Source organism: Apteryx mantelli, chromosome 2 (genome assembly GCF_036417845.1).
Source record: "Apteryx mantelli isolate bAptMan1 chromosome 2, bAptMan1.hap1, whole genome shotgun sequence".
Taxonomy (NCBI): Eukaryota; Metazoa; Chordata; class Aves; order Apterygiformes; family Apterygidae; genus Apteryx; species Apteryx mantelli.
Window position 1 is genome coordinate 101,136,337 of NC_089979.1, and position 16,057 is coordinate 101,152,393.

At 39.1% G+C, this 16,057-nt stretch overlaps 1 protein-coding gene across 2 annotated transcripts in view; it reads left to right on the forward strand.

Moving 5' to 3' along the window:
* The window catches only part of GALNT1 (polypeptide N-acetylgalactosaminyltransferase 1), a 94,662-nt gene that overhangs the window by 61,239 nt on the left and 17,366 nt on the right, over positions 1–16,057 (forward strand). For both annotated transcript variants that reach the window (XM_067291165.1, XM_067291166.1), the window contains 2 exons: positions 8,511–8,677; positions 14,874–15,081. In XM_067291165.1, the coding sequence (XP_067147266.1) occupies positions 8,511–8,677; positions 14,874–15,081 (375 nt within the window). The remainder of the gene's footprint in view (positions 1–8,510; positions 8,678–14,873; positions 15,082–16,057) is intronic.

Below are 16,057 nucleotides of genomic sequence, written 5' to 3' on the forward strand. Positions count from 1 at the left end.
GCTGGCCTTGCTGAGCTCTGGGTCAGGCAATGAGCAGAGCAGGACAGGTGTCCAAAGTATTTCAGCTTCCAAGGAATTCAAATGAAGCATCTTGTAAGATCTCCTCATAGGCTTCTTCTGTCTCTGCAATGGGGAAGTATAGTTTTCTCATTCTTCCATTGGCTTGAGAGAAAAGAGGATTCCATTTCTGCTAGATGTGAAGCAGAGTTGAGAGTAAACAGTTTTGGTGATGCAAAAATAGCAAAGTGGAGACGCTCCCACTAGTTTCCACCACCTCAGCGGATTTCCTGTGCAGTGTAATGTGCACTCCTGTCTTTGCTGAAGAGGATTTCAAAGTCTGTTTTATCTGCCTGGGATGCAGTTGTGAATCTATTGTCTAGACACTTTGATATTTAGCTTGCTATATTTTAGAGGCACGAACTATTTCCTTACCAGCATTTGGATGTGAAGTTTCTGTCTATCCAGTGCTCTACTCCAAACGCTTCCATTAACATGAAGGCACAGGCATAGCTAATGCTCCAGGGCTCTAGAGAAGAAGCAGCTTCTGTAAAATGTGATGGCTTAAGTCCTTCCACTGGTGGCATTAGGCACTCTGGATCTGACACCAAGCTTTAGTGGCAGAGGCAGTAACAGTGGCGTGCTTCTCTCTTCATTGTAGTTTGATAGCACCATGGGATCCACCTCATGAAGCGGAGGATGCGTGTCTTTGCCCTCATGAAGCAGGGCACGCGTGTCGGCCAACAGGTTGGCCAACCTGTTAAGGAGGGCTTTAAACTAGGAAAGATGGGGGAAGGGGAGAGTTATAGTGCCAGGGTAGTTGGCAAAAGACTGCTCAAGTCAGGACGCCTCCAGCAGGTGAATGCAGCCAGGGAAGTGCGCAGGGGATGTGGCTATGGAGGATCCTCTTGTATCCCTCCTGGGAAACCTGCATGCTCGATCACCTCTCTGAAATGCCTGTACACCAATGCACGCAGCATGGGGAACAAACAGGAAGAACTAGAGATCTGTGTGCAGTCGCAGGGCCACGATCTCATTGCCATTACAGAGACATGGTGGGATAGCTCACATGACTGGAGTGCTGTCATGGATGGCTACGTGCTTTTTAGGAACGACAGGCCAGGCAAGCGAGGTGGTGGAGTTGCTCTTTATGTGAGAGAGCAACTGGAATGTATTGAGCTGTGCCTAGGGGTGGATGAAGAGCGAGTCGAGAGCTTATGGGTAAGGATTAAAGGACAGGCTAGCATGGGTGACACTGTGGTGGGTGTTTGCTACAGGCCACCTGATCAGGAAGAGGAAGTGGATGAGGCCTTCTACAAACAGCTGGAAGTAGCCTCACGATCCCAGGCCCTGGTTCTCATGGGGGACTTCAGCCACCCTGATATCTGCTGGAAAGACAACACAGCTAGGCTCAAACAGTCCTGGAGGTTCCTGCAGAGCACTGATGATAACTTTTTGACACAGGTGGTGGAAGAGCCAACAAGGAGAGGTGTGCTGCTGCACCTCGTACTAACAAACAAAGAAGGACTGGTGGAAGATGTGAAGGTCAGGGGCAGCCTTGGCTGCAGTGACCATGAGATGGTGGAGTTCAGGATCCTGCGAGGAGGCAGCAGGGCACCAAGTAGGATCGCAACCCTGGACTTCAGGAGAGCAAACTCTGGCCTCTTCAGGGACCTGCTTGGAGGAATCCCATGGGTGAGGGCCCTAGAAGGAAGGGGTGTTCAAGAGAGCTGGTTAATATTCAAACATCACCTCCTCCAGGCTCAAGAGCGGTGCATCCCTATGAGTAGGAAGTCAAGCAAAGGAGGCAGGAGAGCTGCATGGATGAGCAAGGAGCTCCTGGCAGAACTCAACCAGAAGAAGGAAGTATACAGAAAGTGGAAAGGGGGACAGGCCACTTGGGAGGAATATAGGAACATTGTCAGAGTATGCAGGGATGCGACGAGGAAGGCTAAGGCCCGTTTGGAATTAAATTTGGCAAGAGATGTCAAGGACAACAAGAAGGGCTTCTTCAAATACATCAGCAGCAAGAGGAAGACTAGGGAAAATGTGGGCTTGCTGCAGAATGGGGTGGGTGCCCTGGTGACAAAGGATGCAGAGAAGGCAGAGTTACTGAATGCCGCCTTTGCTTCAGTCGTCACTGCTGAGGCCAGCCCTCAGGAACCCCAGACCCTGGAGGCAAGAGAGAAAGTCTGGAGAAAGGAAGACTTTCCCTTGGTTGAGGAGGATCAGGTTAGAGATCATTTAAGCAAACTTGACACCCACAAATCCATGGGTCCCGATGGGCTGCACCCACGAGTGCTGAGGAAGCTGGCGGATGTCATTGCTAAGCCACACTCCATCATCTTTGAAAGGTCATGGAGAACAGGAGAGGTGCCTGAGGACTGGAAGAAAGCCAGTGTCACCCCAGTCTTCAAAAAGGGCAAGGAGGAGGACCCAGGCAACTACAGGCCAGTCAGCCTCACCTGCATCCCTGGAAAGGTGATGGAGCAGCTCATCCTGGAGGCCATCTCCAAGCATGTGGAGGACAAGAAGGTGATCAGGAGTAGTCAGCATGGCTTCACCAAGGGGAAATCATGCTTAACCAACCTGACAGCCTTCTCTGATGGAATGACTGGCTGGGTAGATGAGGGGAGAGCAGTGGATGTTGTCTACCTAGACTTCAGCAAGGCTTTTGACACTGTCTCCCATAGGCAAGCTGAGGAAGTGTGGGTTAGATGAGTGGACAGTGAGGTGGATTGAGAACTGGCTGAATGGCAGAGCTCAGAGAGTTGTGATCAGCAGCACAGAGTCTAGTTGGAGGCCTGTAGCTAACGGTGTCCCCCAGGGGTCAGTCCTGGGTCCAGTCTTGTTCAACTTCTTCATCAATGACCTGGATGAAGGGACAGAGTGCACCCTCAGCAAGTTTGCTGACGATACAAAACTGGGAGGAGTGGCCAATGCACCAGAGGGTTGTGCTGCCATTCAGAGAGACCTGGACAGGCTGGAGAGGTGGGTGGAGAGGAACCTCATGAAGTTCAACAAAGGCAAGTGCAGGGTCCTGCACCTAGGGAGGAATAACCCCATGCACCAGTACAGGCTGGGGGTTGACCTGCTGGAAAGCAGCTCTGTGGAGAAGGACCTGGGAGTGCTGGTGGACAACAAGTTAAGCATGAGCCAGCAGTGTGTCCTTGTGGCCAAGAAGGCCAATGGTATCCTGGGCTGCATCAGGAAGAGTGTTGCCAGCAGGTCAAGGGAGGTGATTCTCCCCCTCTACTCAGCCCTGGTGAGGCCCCATCTGGAGTACTGCGTCCAGTTCTGGGCTCCCCAGTACAAGAGGGATGTGGCACTACTGGAGCAAGTCCAGCGAAGGGCTACAAAGATGATTAGGGGACTGGAGCATCTCTCTTATGAGGAAAGGCTGAGAGAGCTGGGCCTGTTTAGCCTGGAGAAGAGGAGGCTGAGAGGAGATCTTATCAACGTGTACAAGTATCTGAAGGGAGGGTGTCGAGAGGATGGGGCCAGACTCTTTTCAGTGGTGCCGAGTGACAGGACGCGATGCAACAGGCACAAACTGAAACACAGACAACTCCATCTGAACATGAGGAAATATTTTTTCACTGTGAGGGTGACAGAGCCCTGGAACAGGTTGCCCAGAGAGGTTGTGGAGTCTCCTTCCTTGGAGGTATTCAAAAGCCATATGGACACAATCCTGTGCAATGTGCTCTAGGTGACCCTGCTTGAGCAGGGGGGTTGGACTAGATGATCTCCAGAGGTCCCTTCCAACTTCAACCATTCTGTGATTCTGTGAATGCTACTTGGATAACTTTGAAAACCTGCCTTTCTTAAGGTCTATTCTGAATACTACTTTTTACATCTAACTGAAGAGAAAATTCTTTTATTCTTTGTTTTTTCTTGTATTCTACAGAAATGGACATATAGCGCCTATAATTTTTCTGTGTTTATTTGTAGCTGCTTATTTGTTGAATGGGTGGATATAACATTAACAAAATGTAGATTTTGTGTACTAAACTTTTCTTAGCACAGATGGGAATTAAATGAATTTTATGACCTTTTTGGAAGCAAGGTCACAGAAACTACAGTTTTGTTTTTATCTTTTAGTTATTTGTTTTTGAACATAACTACCCTTGTTGGCCATTACTTCTAGTCATCAAGTAGGAGCTTGAATTGTAGGCTTAGTTTATGCAGTTTATGATAACCCTTAGTCCCTGGCCAAAAGTCCTACCTCAAGCAGAATGAGAATTTTATTTTAATTGATATGATTTGTCTTCTCTCCTTTCAAGATTATGCTGAAACAGCGTATAAAGTCTGAAATTTAACAACTTACCAGTTTATTTGGACAGAATTGCCTTATTCAATGTCTCTTCCAAGTTATTTTCATAATCTCCCTTCTAAACTATTTGTACCTGGAGGTGAAAGAGAAAAAAGGACAGCAGTTCTGTCAGATGCTCTTTAAATGCATTTGAAATGGCATCAGGTTTTTATCAGTTGGCCAACCACAATTGTTTTCCTAGAGATTTGTTTATAAACACCCCCATCTAATATCTGTAGAGCTTCTATATAGGACTCAACATCTTTGCAAAAAGTTGTGATAAACGGGGAAGTATAACTGACAAACTGACAGTTGTTTTTGTCCTTCCATTATATGTTTAAAACTGTGAAATTAGGCCACAGGGTGTTAGGGACAACTTTTACTTATCTTGCTATCATTGTTCCTCTTTAGAAAATTTTATATACATACCTGGTTATATCTGTCCTCTTTCCTTTACGTTTAGTCCTTAAAATTTGAATTGAAGTTGATGAAGGATTTAGACCTGTTGCGCTGCCTCATGCTCTTGAGCAGATGGGGACTTATGTGGGGTAACCACATAATTATAAGCAATACCTGCCCAAAGCATTCTGATTATATAGCACAAAATTGCGAATTGTGGAATTCTATGAAGAATGGGTGTTTTAGGAGCATCTTACAGAGGTCAGGAGCTGAACTGTGTCCGTTATTGTCCTGTGGCTCCTTTGTAAAACAAGTTTAAATAGCATAGCCTGCAAACTTATTTTTCCCCAAATCTTTTTTTTTTTTTTTTGGATGGTGTATTAATAATCTTGGACAATTTCCATTATATTTCCCAATTACATGAAAGCAAGAAATAAAATATTAGCCTTGTATTCCTCCCTAATGCAGCTGAAGTTGGGTATTTCAGTGTAGGAGAAAGGAGGCTTGATGCAGAATAAAGAATGTTACTGTTTTGAACACGGGGATGTGTACTTGAGGAAATGTAGATTAATCAGATTTTTTGTCTTGATCATATTTTAACAATCTGGCCCACTCTTTTTCTGTGTCTTTAGGTAAAAGGGCAGTAAGTCCCTGCTTGCATTTAAAATGCCTAACATCTTTTGGGAGTTTCCACAATTTAAATAATATATGGAGTCACATTAGCCAGCATTTTGCATGGTGATTGCCATAGATTAAAGAAAGGAGGGTGCATTTCATGTGAAGTAGACATTCTCAGCCACTGTTTGGAGTCTTCATTAAATTACCAGAGTTGGTATGCATTCCTAATATTATGCAGTCAATTTGAAAATTATTTGAGGTATGATCCAACAAAAGGAACATAATGTATTAGTAGTGAATTGAAATTCAAATCTCCCTTAATTCATACTGAGGATGTGTCATACCTTTGGTTCAGTTCTGCTATTAGTGTTGCGTAACCAGCAGTTGAAACTAATGCTGTATATTAAATTCTATAATAATCCCTTTCTGGGGTAATTTATTTTCAAGTGAAAGACAAAAAAGACTCTTAAATTATTGGTAGGTGTAAAATACGAGGTTTACATAGAAGGCCAATGCTCTAATCACAGGTGTCAACTGTTCTGTTTCACTACTTTTGTTTTATGTTCCTGCAGCAGTAAGGGGAGAGGGAGTGTCACCAGTATCTTCAAAATTAAAATCTTTTTTTGTTTTGATGTGTTCACAAAGTTTATGCAAATATTTATGAAAATAATGTATAGGAAGACAGGTGAAAGGAGCATTAAAAGTCATATATGGCAGCATTTATTCTTTCCTTTACCCTGCCTGCATTAACAAATCTTTCTGGAATAACTTTGCACCAAACACACTTTAAGACTAGCATTCAAAAAACACCAAGCCAGTTCTGTTCGGAAACACTCTTGTGTTGCTACTCATTATAGCCTTCTAAATACTTGTAAACAAGGCAGTTCTTGTCACTCTTAAATTGTTACCCCAGAAGGGTTCAAAATCTTCTCTAAAAGCAAACTAGGCAAGGCTAGACATGAAAGATTTCAAATTACAGTGCTGGATCCTCAGGCCCCTCCAGGAAGAGATTCCTGTCAAATGAGACATTGCTATTGCTCTAAATGGAGATCAGCTAATTTAGATTTCTCTTAACTTTCCTGCAAATATCCTGTCAAAAAGAACAGGGGGAACTAGTGGATTTGTATTACTACTATCACGGAAGGTCCACAATTGGATACTTACTCTGGTCTAGAAAGCAGTGATGCTGCAGAGAAATAAAATATTTGAGATTTTTTTCACCTTAAGTACTGAAATTTTTATCTGAAATTCATAATATCTTGCCTGAAAAGTGCTTTATTTTTAAGTAATACTTCAGAAGTAATTTGTGAAGTACTGCAATTTATAAGGTGTTTTCTTTATAAATGAATTAAATCAAAAAATACAGGGATAGGTAGCTCCTTTTCCCAAAGATTTTGTAACAATCACTTCTCTCTGATGGATGATTAAATTTGTTCTTAGTTCTAGGTAAGTATAGTACTGAAGACGGATTGTGCCTCATCCTTCAAAGGTGTCACTGTTTCAAATCTCAAAAGTGAAATAAGATTCCACAGAAGCTCTTCATGACATTTCTTAAATAATACCTGCTCTTCACTGATCCTTTCTGGGATTTGGATGTACCTTGGACTTTTGTCACTACCTTAGAGTTGAAATGCATCTGTGTTATGTGAGCAGCTCTCACTTGCAAGAGCTCTCTGGCTAACCAAGTTCTCCAGCAAATATAATACTTATGTTCAAGGGGTGGAAAAGCCCAGCTTTGGCTGGTGTTCATGGCATTACCTGCTTTTCCAGAGGAAAACAGAGTGAGAATAGATGCGGGTGTCATGATCCTGTATTGGCAAGCTGTTCCTTGAGTATTCTTTTTATATGTCTAAGGTGGAAGATATGTACTTCTCAGGCCCTTATACTGGGCCACTGCTATTAAGGTGACAGTCTTGACTACTCATCTTGTTAGCATATTTTAATGGCATGTCAATCGAGTTACATTATAATGAATTGATTCAGTGATTTGGGATCTGATAAAAGCTTTTCTGTTGGAATGAAGCTCCATTGCCTTTTTTTTATTTTTTTTATTCTTAAATGTTCTTGTGTATGAGATCTGCATGTTTCTGTTTAGTTTTGATTCTTAAAGGATTTGGTACCATCAAATTTTATGCAAGCGTCCATGTGTGATTTCTGAATATACAGGAAGAACAGATGTGTGCACTGTTTTCATTAAGTTTTCATTATTGTTTTTTAGAGCAGAATTGTATTTTCAGAATTGTTAGAGTACTTTATAAACAATGTAGTCATTTTTTTTTCTAGGAGATGCTGAAAATATCATTTGTTTCCAAATAGTATTGTAGGGAGTGTTAAATGTTGGTTGTGTAAGGATGTGTTAGTTGGTTGTATAAGGGTGTATATTATTTTTTGCATAAATATCCTATATATACTATTTGGAGAACTAAACCTGTGGTCTTTCATGTGGACTTTGGAATGTGAATATATAAAAGCTGATCAAATTAAAAATATGTATATATCACCTCCAACATGTATAAGATGGAAAAAGACCCTTTTGTGCAATGTAAACCCAATAAATCATCAAATATACTTGATTCACCAGTATTATCAGTAGCATGCATGTAGTCTTTGCTTTTTCCAAACATAAACTGTGTCCTGAACTGTTTTTCCTCTTTTAGCTATGAATTATTTTTTATTTATTATATACTTCTTACTATATTTACATTTTTGTTTCTTTGAAAGTTATCCATTTCTCTCCTTTTGCATCTCTCTACCCTCTTCTCCTCCCCCATTGCAATACTAGGGGTTTCCCCCTTTCCCTCTGAGGGAATGTAGGCCTGAATTAAGGACTCCAATTAGTGTATTTGGAAGTGATACTCTTCACAAAACAGAAGTAGCAGAAATATTCTGTTATTGTGTTTGTTAACCATATAGATGTCTCTCTCATTTCTAGCATTGGTTATTTCTTAGTGATAGGATGGGATACATGAATGTATACATAAACATAAGGATGTTTGTTATGTGAAAATATAGATCTGCAGTGTTTGCCACTTCGTCATACTTTGCATACAATGTCATACTTTTCACATCATTATACAATATCATAAATGTTACAATTAGTTTCAATACTTAAAAATGCACTTCAATGTTGCAATTCTAACTGAAGGCCTGACCTGTAAAATATTTGCCTTTTTTTGGTTTACAGGTGTAAAACAAAGGTGTATCTAGACAACCTTCCCACAACAAGTGTTGTCATTGTTTTTCACAATGAGGCTTGGAGCACACTTCTGCGAACTGTTCATAGCGTGATAAACCGGTCACCACGACACATGCTGGAAGAAATCGTACTCGTAGATGATGCCAGTGAAAGAGGTAATCATAATGTGGAGATCTTGCAGATATTTTAGCTTGCTGCTCTTTTTACTCCAAAAATTGAGACTGACTTTCTATGAATTTAGCTTTAATTTGGAAAAACACAGTATTTGCAGGGGAAAAAAAAGGGATAGTGAGCAATGTCCATCTTGAAACTCAGGTGGATCATTCTGCTCTGGAAATTAGTAAAAGCTTATCTATCAGCTTTTCTGTTGACAGTGCTGAGTTTGTGTTCTTGACTTTTTTGATGGGTTTGTCCTATTCCTGCCTTCATGTTTTGCGTTTGGCATTTTAACACATTTCTAAAGTTTGAGGGTATTTAAAACTTGAATCACCTGATAAATAATAGCAAAGGCAACTTTAATCCTTCTGAGCTCCATGTTTGATAGTGGTAGAGGCAGTAAGTTAGGAACATTTTTGGTTTTGTTTAGAAATAATCTTGATTATTCAGTTTGTAGAAAGTTGAAATTCAGTTTCTGAGCTGTAAGAGATTCTGCTTTTTAATAATTATTACTCCAAATGAAAATTCCATGCTATGTAATGAAACTTTTCACGTGAAACGAAATTAATGGAAAAAACTTGAAGCTAACTTCTTCAAAATAAAATAATTTTATTTAGATTGTAGTCCTTTTTTACAATATAGTAAAAAATAGAAAAAATACTCTAGAGAGTAGATGATATTTTTATTAATAATTGGTATTTGGCTTGAACCTTGATTAATCTTCCGAAGTGGTATAGGTTATAAAGTATATCTGATAGATTTGATTTTTTTTTTTTCCCTTGCGTTTGTATATGGGAATGAGAGGGCATATGTTTTGTGTGTTTGTTTTTAATTTTAAGCGCCATAATATATTGAAAACTTTCCGGTAGCACTAGTACTAGTTGCTGGATGCCACTTGATGAAAGTCCTGCCAGTTGCAGGCTGTATCAGCATGATGCATCTGTATCAGCAGAAATTCCCATGCTTCAGTAGCGAAAGGCTTTAACACCCAGCATGCTGACACGTCAGCTTGAGCCTTCTAATACCAGTGCTGCAAAGCCCATGTTCTGTTCCTTGTGTTAATTCCAGCGTTAGAGGAAGATGGGTGACTGACTTGTTTGAACAGCTGAGATCTATGAATGAAAGATGACTCTGGGTTTAGAATCATATGGTTTAAGTAGCGTTAGGGTGCACCAGTTACAAATGTTAACAGGAGTTTTTATAATGCGTAGCTGAAGCACTTTGGGAGTCAACTCCTGCTCTCTATATCCAGTGTGGTGGAAAGTAGAAGTTTCTTCTTCAGGTTGCCTCTGTGTGTGATGCTTTAGCATATTGCCTGACCTATTCCAAAGTGTGTAGCTCTACAGTACAGCTGGTTGTGGAGTAGCTGAGTAGAGGAAGGAAAGAGAGCGTATCAGCCATCTGAGCTCTGACCAACCTGCTTTCCTAAGCATAAATAACGCATGCACTCGGGGAGTGTTTGCACTCATGTAAGTCTGTGTCCCTTTCCTTTCTCTCATGCCTGATACTAACTTTAAATCCTTTAGCCAAATTCAGTGCAGTTCAATGTGAAAGAGATAGGGGCCTTTAAAGGCTGTTGCTCTCTGGAAGAGGAGGAATGCCTAGACCCAAGGGGAAGGCTACTGCATGAATGTACTCCAGATTAGATGAAAGATGTGGTTAACTTTGGCCTTTAGAAAAGCACAAGATCAAATTCTGTCTATTTTCATTTGTGGGGAATTTGTAACTTCACCCGTCAGTTTTTCGGAGTTAATCAACCTTTACATAAAAATTCCAGTTTTCTTTAGTTCTAATGCTTGTGCAACTGCTCACCTCTCCTGGAGTTGTTCCTGGGGAAAAAATCCTCTTTTTAATGCAGATCCTAATATTAATGTTCTGAGTTACCTATATTAGGTTATTATAAAGGTAGATGCTGCTCTAATGAAACAGAGAATAGTACCTTTGTTTTGGTTACCTTTTTGCACAAACTTGCAATATACTTTGTTTTCCTAGTGAAAATGTGCTCTGTTTCATCTGTCCAAACAAACTTTGGCAGTAATTCAAATCAGTGCAAAAAGTTGTGACAAGTCAGCTTTCAATGTAACTTAGAAATAAAGAGCAATCTAATAGTAGAATGATGTAGACATAATATTTCTTGTGTCTTGTCTCTTTGATATCAGTTTTTTTTAAAAAGAGAGTCAGTTTTATCATAGCCATTAGCCATATCTTCATTATGAAGTAGAACTATAGCCCAGATAGAAAATGTGTGGCTTTTTTTGTTGTTGTTTCTGGTTTGTTGGGTTTGGAAAAAACAAGGTGACTTCTTTCTAGGCTGAAAGACACTAGCATTTCAGAATTATTTTGTTTGTTGTTATTGAACCTCTTTTTACATTTAGCTTTTAAATCTGTGATCTTGATTTCAGAACACCCAAGCATCATTCCACTTTAAAGATTTTGAATAATATTATTTTCTGTTTTATTTGTGGCTATTCTCAACAGTTACTGAAAGTTTTTTGCAACGTTATGTTTTCAGCAGACATACTTTTACATTAATCAAAACTGAAGGGTCTGATGCCTGAAAATATAAAGGCTTTAGCATATGCTAGTTAAGTATTCTGTTTGTATTGAACTAAAACAGCAGACATTTTCCAGAAAAAGAAAATGTTCAGCCTGAATAGGGTATTTTGAATTCTAGCATCAGAGTCAATTTAATTGGAATAAAGTAAGCATTCAGTCTGCCTGAAGAACACTTTGTACCTGCCAATGTCATTCTTTTAGCAAAATGAATTTGCATAATATCACACAGTTGTTTACACTGGAAAGAAAAGCTTTGGAGAAACAAGACACATCTGTAATGCTTGCTTCTCTAGTTACTAATCAGAATTGCTTTTTTTTTTTTAAGTATTGATCTTTAGCTACTTTGCAAAAAAGTTAACAGAAGAAATCAGAAACAGTCGGTACTTAAAACTAGACCAACACTGAATGGCCAAGTGTAGGCAGATTGCATCAGGATAAAAATAGGCTCACAGAAGTTATACAGATGCATTTCAAAGCAATACATCTAACCTTACATTTCTGCAAATAATGTCATATAAAAGTTTATATTTCTTAAAACTGTATTTGCATGCTTGTAAATTTGTGTCTTATTGTAGCATAATAAAAACATTTTGTTTGAATTTTAACATTTTATTTATATTCATAGAATATATATTTAAATGCAACTCAGTAGTAGAATTGTTCAGTTATTTTTTTCATTTTGTACACTTGTTTGACTTCAATTTAATATATTTGTTTTTCCTGACATCTGGGCTTTCTTAGTTCTGCTACTGCCACATAAACTGCTCTTTAAATTGTCCATGATGCTAACTAAAATTATGCACCTTTTTGGTATAAAAAAAGTGTTTTAAAAAGGAGTATCCAGCAGAAAGAGTTAAATGGAACCAAAATTATGTCTCTGAACATAAATGAAGTACTATTCTCCCAAGTAAAAGTTTTTTAAAAGTATTGCCAAAACCTCACTCTGATGTTAGAAATGCATTGAGGCTATGCCAAAAATTTACTCAGGCACTCCACTGTCATCCCAGGTCACTCTTAAACAACTGACTATGCAATTGTGTAAACTTCTGAGTGTTTAATATAGGGTTTAGTATAAACACAACAAACAAGTTTGTGTAGAAGATAGTCTTTAAAGCTTAATTCTGGCATTTCAAGCAGGCTGAAGTGTATTAGACGCATTAAAAGACTGTTCAAATACTCTCTTAGGAGCAAAGCAAGTCTCACCTTCCAAGAAACTACTGTAGGTTTCTGGCTGGGTGACTAGTGGAATCCAGGTCCAGAACTATATGTGCAGCCTCTTGCTGCTTGACCTGAGGGAGCCGTTTGTAAATGATGGTGACTATATATTGCTGTAAGAGTCAGTGCTTTGAACAGAAAATATGCTGCTTACATGTGAGCATTTAACCCTAACTGCTGAATAGCAGAGGAACACAAGAAATCTTGATGCCTAAGTTAGGAGAAGGCATTCAGCCTTATCTTTCTTCTTATTTTGCTGAAATTATAGTAATTTAAAGGCCCAGTTACTGAGTATCTGGCACACTGTCCCTGGAAATACTCCCTTCTGAAGTTAATGGAACTGTTTTGAACAAGGTGGTACTTTAGAAGAATATTTTCATGGATGTGATTAAGTATAGCAGGAGGACCATTCTTAACCCTATTCTCTCCAAAGTTAAAACACTTCACATGGCTCCTAGATTCCTGCCCCTCCCAACCTGCAAGCTACCTTTTCTAGGTACTTAAAAAGATAAATTGAAATTTGAAATCCTTTTTCAGAGAAGTTGTGCGTAAGACTTAAGTTTTTTTGATACGCGATGCATCTAGCATACCTTTCTGCAATGTAACTAAAACAAATTATTTTCATGTTGGTTCTTGGCTGGCCACAGTTATGTTGCTGGAGTCTTTCTCACTTCCTCCTGGCAGAACTTTACCATTCTTCTGTTAATAGAATTACTCCTTCCAGGAACAATGCCATTCATTACATTCATTCATCTTTAAGTGGTTAGAACTACTTTAAAAGCTTGTCAATACGAGGTTTGAAGTATGCAGCGCAACAGGCTGATTTGTTTGAACTGTTGCCTGGATCACAAGGTGGCTGGCAGAGAGAGGGATGCTTTGCTGCTGTAGTCTCTTTGTGTATATCATGGAAGGCATAGAGATTAAAACTGGAAATACTAGTTCTTTTAATTTAGTAACTCTGTAAGGCTACCCTGTAAAGAGATGAGATTATATTTGCCACCGATTCGGTCAGCCAAACAATCTCTGTGCTCATTCCCAAAAGGCCTGCAAAATTGAGACATGTACAAACCAAGTGTTTTTTGGTACAAACCAAATGTATTTACTGAATCCCTGTTAATATGTACGTTTAAAAATTAACTTGCTTTGAGCTTCTCTGGAGACAAACATCTATTTAAGATTATTCAAACTTTTAGGCCCTTAGCACAAGTTCAGCTTTCAAGATGGGTCAGAACTAATTTCTGTGGGGTTTAGTGACTATTCAACAATGTAAAGAAAAAAACGAGGGGGAAATTAGAGCTTGTTCAACCAGAACAATGGTAGGGAATGGTAATCACCCTCAAGTCAGCTCTGCCTCTCAGGATTTGCAATACAGCCACTAAGAGTTCATGGCATGATGCTTTTTTTTTTTTCTTCCTTCTCCTCTCCCTTCCCTCCAGCAACACACTTGCTCTTGCATGAGGTACTGCCTTGCAGTGAATCCTCCTACAGACCTTGCACTGTTGTAGTAAAACTCTTATGTGCTTTTGGTATATCAACTAATATATTCTGTAGCTGTGTTTATACAAAAAATATATAAATATTTGGTCTTTATTATTACTGATTTGAAATCTGCAAGTTACTGCTGATGGCTTTTTTCTGTGACTGTCAATTGCATTCTCCCTCTATTCTTTGTTCTTCCTTTGATATCATCCATCATTAGCTAATTTTTCATGATGACCAAAGACTGTTCCCAGCAATGGGAAACCTGTTAATTTGGCAGCTACTTGTATTACGAGTAATTTTGTGTCCCTAGGCAACTGCAAGTCAGTTAAGGCTGTGGCACTTTGAATAATTTGTTCCTTGAATAAGCTGGTTCATTTGTGATTCAGATGGTCACTTATGTATAGCTCATTTTGCCTTTATTTTTGTTTTTAAGTGTTAAAGCGATTGGATTAATAAAAAAAGATCTTACCCCAAAAATCTAAAGGAAACAGAAGTGAAAATTGGGTTTGGTTATGTTTTAAACTTTTACAGATAATTTCTTTGCAAGCAGATACAGTACTGTAGGAAATGATTCATTATGGGTGCTAGGCAGCTCATTTTCTCTATTTTCTTGGTAGATAAGTGTATGCACAAGGAAGTTTGAGCATAGGTTTTTGAAAGTAAGAGGCGTGTTTATCCCATCTGATTTCTGCGTAAGCGTTTTACACTCTTTGTTTTGCTGTTTCCAAAAATGAAGAAAAGGAGGAACTTCCTGCTCTACCAAGTGAAATGCGTGTAGATATGGAAGGGCATATTATGAGGTGGAAAAAAGTAGGTCAGAAAGTAGGAAGAGGATAGAAAAGAGTTGAGGAAGTGTCTCCTATTTCAAGTTGCATTATCAAAAAAAAAAAAAAAGCAATTTTATATAATTGATGGTTTATGTGGATTGATCATTCCTTGCAGACTTCTTGAAGAGACCGCTGGAGAATTATGTGAAGAAATTAAAAGTCCCTGTTCATGTGATTCGAATGGAACAGCGTTCTGGATTGATTAGAGCCAGATTAAAGGGGGCTGCTGCTTCTAAAGGCCAGGTCATCACCTTCTTAGATGCTCACTGTGAATGTACAGTAGGCTGGCTTGAACCTCTGCTGGCAAGGATCAAAGCTGACAGGTATTTTTTCCGTCTATTGGTCTATGCTGTTGCTTGTAGGTTAGTAAGAAATGTTCTAAATATTACCATATAACCTACAAGCAAGTATTTGTATGCCTTTTGAAGGATTGGATTAATACCATACTTTCTATTGGTGTTATGATAAGATACTAATTCAGTACAGCTTTTTAAAAGTAAAACTTGGTTCAGATTGAAGCTTATATTAGGATCTGTGTGATAATGTGTTAAATACCAGGATATCTCAGCATGCATGTAGTTGAGAGAGCAGCAGAATTTGAGCTCTTCTGTCTACAGCCTGAACCACTCCTCCATGATTTGGGGAAGATATTCTTGGGAAAGAAATGAAGCCCTGATCTCCCATAAAACCAACACTAGGCAAGAACTGTCAGATTTACTGGTTTTAGGTTCTCATTGTGATTCCTTTATTCCATATTATATTTGAGTTGTGGATTACCTGTAAATGAGTAGAATTCTGTGATATGGTGTGATCTTCTGGGATGCGTTTTCTAAAGTTAAAATGGTTCCTGGAATTGCCGTAACATATAGTGTGTGTCCACCATAGTGTGATGGAAAGTGTGATACAAGTCGCTTTTAAAATTTAGCGCTAGAACGTAGCATCGCATAATGAAAGAGCTGCAAGCAATAATAATTTTTTGTTCAGAACTGTGTTAGGATATAATACTAACCGTCAAGCTATTATCATCAATACATATTTTTGTGAGACTATCATATGTAAATTATTGTTCTGATTTGTGCTAAATAGGTCCTTTGAATTTAGTTGCAACCCTTGAATCCTTTAACATGGCTTTCCATGTGAGGAAGCCTGGTTGAGGACAGTTGTTATTTAAGTGTTTCTAAGATGATTAGAATTTATATTTTTGACTATATGTCTTAATAATGTCAGGACAATGGGCAAAGAAGACTCTTTCTGTAGACTTTTATATAGTAGTTATACTTTGTTAACAGCAATTATCAC